Source organism: Trachurus trachurus (genome assembly GCF_905171665.1).
Source record: "Trachurus trachurus genome assembly, chromosome: 24".
NCBI classification, from domain to species: domain Eukaryota; kingdom Metazoa; phylum Chordata; class Actinopteri; order Carangiformes; family Carangidae; genus Trachurus; species Trachurus trachurus.
Window position 1 is genome coordinate 2,895,789 of NC_139910.1, and position 5,131 is coordinate 2,900,919.

The 5,131-nt window shown below is 43.0% G+C and overlaps 1 protein-coding gene across 1 annotated transcript; it reads left to right on the forward strand.

The window, feature by feature from the left end:
• Window positions 1-1,070: 1,070 nt before the first annotated feature.
• On the forward strand, window positions 1,071-4,835 carry nkx2.4b (NK2 homeobox 4b; the record flags this gene model as incomplete). The annotated part of the gene is made up of 4 exons (XM_084000183.1): window positions 1,071-1,143; window positions 2,824-3,066; window positions 4,075-4,571; window positions 4,653-4,835. 4 exons carry the CDS (start codon window positions 1,071-1,073, stop codon window positions 4,833-4,835), a joined length of 996 nt encoding a protein of 331 aa, XP_083856309.1.
• Window positions 4,836-5,131: the final 296 nt, after the last annotated feature.

A 5,131-nucleotide genomic window follows, 5' to 3' on the forward strand; every position in this document is an offset into this window, starting at 1 on the left:
TAGTAAAATAACTTTTTATTATAAAGAATAAAACATTAATAAATCAACAACAGTAGCTATCTAAACTCATTAATAAATGTGTGCACTTCAAAGTTCTTCCGTTTACAACAAGTTTCTTTTCACTCTGATGTGTTATAAACAGTTTATTAATCATTTATTAAGTGTTAATAATCTAATTAACTCCTTAGTGACCAGGTATAAAGATGTTATTGTGGGACATGTGCACACTTTCTAATAAGAAGAACCGAACAACAGCATCGGCGGAAGAAGAAAATAGGTCCAAACCGACTACTTATCTCTGAAATGTCAAACTCCCATTGTTGACTGCTGTGTGTGTGTGTGTGTGTGTGTGTGTGTGTGTGTGTGTGTGTGTGTGTGTGTCCGCTGTGTTTTACGCTTCAAATTTAAGTTCTTCCGTTTATAACAAGTATCTTTTCTGTCTGATGTGTTAAACAGTTTATTAAGTGTTAATAACCTAATTAACTCCTTAGTGACCAGGTATAAAGATGTTATTATGGGACAGATGTGGACACTTTCTAATAAGAAGTTTGGACTTTTTTTTAGACTTTGTGAACCGAACAACAGCATCGGCGGAAGAAGAAAATAGGTCCAAACCTACTACTTATCTCTGAAATGTAATTTATTAAGTGTTAATAATCTGATTAACTCCTTAGTGACCAGGAATAACGATGTTATTATGGGACAGACAGAAGTTTGGACTTTTTTGGGGGGGACTTTGTGAACCGAACTACAGCTTCAGCGGAAGAAGAAAATAGATCCAAACCTACTACTTCTCTCTGAAATGTCAAACTGCTATTGTTGACTGCTGTGTGTGTGTGTGTGTGTGTCCGCGTCGCTCCGCCCCTCCCTCCCTCCGCCTGCTGGACTGTGAGTCCGGCGGGATGAGGAGGATAACTGCAGCTCCTCTTCTCTTCTTCTCCCGCTGCCTCCGCCGATCAGCTGGACTTGTTGAAGCCAGAAGCCGGAGGGAGGAGGGAGGGAGAGGCCGGTCACACACACACCGAGACGGACACACACCGAGCACAGGGCACCGGGGGGGCCGCACCACCATGTCCCTGAGCCCCAAACACTCCACTCCCTTCTCAGTGTCCGACATCCTGAGCCCCGTGATGGAGGATCATCATCATCTTCATCATCACAGCAGCAGCAGCAGCAGCGGCGGCGGAGGAAGCTACCGGAGGTTCAGCGCCGTGGAGCCGCAGCTCTACCGGCAGCCGCAGTCCGCTGCCTCACAGAACGGTACTTTCTTTATTTGATTTAGATTTAGATTTGTCAGTAGAAAAGAAATAGCAACACTGTTCAAAAAAATTAAGGGAAAACTTAAACGACACATCTTAGATCTCAATTAATGAAATATTGCAGTTTAAAATCGTTATTCAATATATAGTAGAGTGTGTTGAGAACAAGATAACATAGAAATGATCAATGTAAATCAAAATTAGTTTGATTTATTTCACACAGGTGTGATATACTTGGAGTTACAATGTGTTGTTTAAGTGTTCCCTTTATTTTTTTGAGCAGTGTACAAAAAACTGATGGACTGAGGATAAGACAGAAAAGTCCAGGACTTAAGAGTTATTTCCACTGTGGCACTTTTCTGTTTAGATGCATGTGTATGTGCATTTCCTTAAATGTCTTTGTGTGTATGAACTTCTGTGTGTCTACTGCTGTTTACTTTTAGTATGTTATCCTATTATGTAAAGCACTCTGAACTGCTTCTGCATGATATGGTGCTATATTGAATCTGCTGGTAGCTATGGCTCAATCAGCATTAAGAATAATAATAATAAATTGACTGCAAGGACTCACTAAAATATGCAGTAAGGTTACTTGCAGGCCTGAGTCTAAAAATCACCTTAATTATTAATTAATGAACTTTATAATAAATATCAGGACGTTGATTCTTGTTTTATTGAGTCTGTGCTTTGGCCTTTAGCATCTTAAAGAGTGGAATAATCTACCACACGATCTCAGAAATGCTCCCACGTTGTGACTTTTCTGTTTAGCTGTTTAGCATTTGGTTGGTTGGTTGGTTGACTTTATTAATCCCTGTGAAGCGTAAATCATTTCCTTAAACGCCTTTGTGTGTATGAACTTGTGTGTATCTATTGCAGTTTACTTTTAATTTGTTGCCCTCTGTGTAAAGCACTCTGAACTGCTTCTGTATGATATGGTGCTAGAGAAATACATCTGAATTTGAATCTGCTGGTAGCTATGGCTCAATCAGCATTAAGAATAATAATAAATCGACTGCAAGGGCTCAGTAAAATATGCAGTAAGTTGCAGGGTGAGTTTAAAAATCACCTTAATAAATGAACCTTATAATAAATATCAGGACCTTGAAGAGAAGAAAGCCCGTTCTGTAGCCTACTTCTACTCTTATAATAATAAACTGTATTTATAGAGCGCATTTTCACCTGAAGAACAAGTCTCAAAGCACTTACAGTAAAAAATAGAAAATAAAAATAAAATAGAAATAAGAAATAGAAAAAAATAAAGCTAAATTAGCAACAACAAAAAAAAAGCACGAGGACATTCTAAAAGACATCAGGGATAGGCTTTCTTAAAGTCTCTTCAAGGAGTTCACTCTGCTTCTCTAGACTCCTGAATGACTTGATGAAGTGATTGTTGCACCTGCTTAAACTTTTATCCCTTGTTATTGTCGTCTTGTTTCTTATTATCTTGGTCTTTTTTAGGCTGTTTTTGTTATTCGTTTCTGTTTCTTGCTGCAAAACAAATTGCCCCCAGGGGATAATAATACAGATATCTTTGACTTTGACTCTTCTTCCTCAGCCCCTGCAGCCTCGGCCTATCACCACCACCACCACCACCACGCCGCCGTGCCCCCCCCGCACCACCACCACCACCACCACGGGGTTTCCCACCAGTTCTCCGGCGGCTTCTGCACCAATGGCGGCATCGGAAACATCGGGAACCTCGGCAACATGGCGGAGCTGCCGTCCTACCAGGACACGGTGCGAGGAGGAGGAGGAGGAGGAGGAGCAGCGGTCTGGTACAGCAACACGGAGCCGCGGTACCAGACAAGTAAGATAGTTAGAGAGAGTGTGTGTGTGTGGGAAAATGATGAAAATACTAGAGAATGCATTTACTAAAGGAAAAACGCGTGAATGCTGAACGCTGGAAGCTGAATGAGCTGAATAAATTGTTCAAACAATGCTGAGTTAAGTGAAGAAATTGCTGTGAAGACTATGAAATGGTTGGAAATTACTTGAATTGCTGAAGATCAGTATGAAGAAATTGAAAGAAATTTTAGGAAAAGATTATTATTATAATCGACAATCAAGTCGCTGTGGCTTTAATCAGAAGTTTTTATCTCTGAGGGACAAAGTTTTAAATTGTTCTAATGTCTGTAGAATAACTTTAATTTAAGGTAAAATGTTCTTAAATCTCCAGGAGTGACCACAACTCCTCAAATTTAAAGTCTTTGAATTAACATTGATGTTAAATAAACAGACAGTTAGAGTGTGTGTGTGTGTGTGTGTGTGTGGGAAAATGATGAAAACTTAGACTAGAGAATGCATTTACTGAAGGAAATAACGTGTGAAAGCTGAATAAATTGTTCAAACAATGCTGAATTAAGTGAAGAAACTGCTGAAGCAACCTTGACGAGAAGAAAGTTGGAAATTACTTGAATTGTTGAAGATCAGTATGAAGAAATTGAAAGGCTAAAGTCTACTCAGATTTATTTCAGACTATGACAGTTTGAAAACATTTTTGAACGAAAATATTATTATAATAATTGATAATCAAGTCGCTCTGGCTTTAATCAGAAGTTTATCTCTGAAGGACATACGTTTTAACTTGTTTTAATGTCTGTAAAATAACTTTAATTTAGGGTAAAATGATTTAATCTCCAAGTATTTGAATTAACATTGATGTTAAATATGATTGATGTAAACTCAAATGTGTTTTACATTTATTTTTTCGACTAGTAAATATTTTATTATATTCATGTGAATAGGCTTATTTAAAATATATATATTAAATATATTTATAATATATTAAAGTTATATCTCCGTGGTGTTTGTTCAGTCTCCAGGTTCATGGGCCCCTCCGGGATGGTGGGCGGTCTGACCGGGATGGACTCGAGCGCCGCCAAGTCCATGCAGCACGTGGCGGCGGCGCTGCACGTGGCGGCGGTTTCGGCCCCGCGCAGGAAGCGGCGCGTGCTCTTCTCGCAGGCGCAGGTGTACGAGCTCGAGCGCCGCTTCAAGCAGCAGAAGTACCTGTCCGCTCCGGAGCGCGAGCACCTGGCCGGACTCATCCACCTCAGCCCGAACCAGGTCAAGATCTGGTTCCAGAACCACCGCTACAAGCTCAAGCGCCAGGCCAAGGACAAGGCCACGGTGGCGGTGGCGGTGGGGGGGCAGGACGGGACCGGGACCAGAACCGGAACCGGAACTGGAACTGGAGGAGGAGGAACCGGACTGTGCCGCTCCTCCTCCTCCTCCGAGTCTCCAGTTCTCTCCAAGACCGGGAAAAGCTGCCGGACCGACTCAGACGGGTCTAATCTGGATGCTCTGACGGTGGTGACCCCCCAGCTGCAGACCCAGACCCAGAACCAGACCCAGGTGAACCAGAACCAGCAGCTCCTCTCCTCCACCGAGGAGCTGGAGGACCTGTCCCCCCTGTCCCCCCCCAGCCCCCCGCCGCCGCTCGGCCTCCTCCACCACCACACCGGACACATCAACATCAACATGACGCAGCAGAGTCAGGCGGACGCGGCGGCGCTCATCGAGTACAGCAACACTATGATGGGCTCCAACAACCTGCTGTACGGGAGGACGTGGTAGTAGAGACACGGGGGGAGGGAGGGGGAGGGTGGATTGTTCCTCGGGTTGGATTGTTCTGTTCTGGAGAGACGCAGCAGCAGCAGCATTGGAGCTGGTTTTGTGGGGGGGGGGTTTTTCCGTGCGTAAAAGTTGTTGGTTCCTTTACGCACCAGAGAGGACTGAGCGGGTTTGAGCAAAAACTAAAAAACTGTTTATTATATCAGAGCCTGAAGCCTAAGCTGCTCTTTATTCTCTCCCTGCAACAAATACACGGTTGTTAAATCCTGACAGGACCAGGACCAGGACCAGGACGAGGC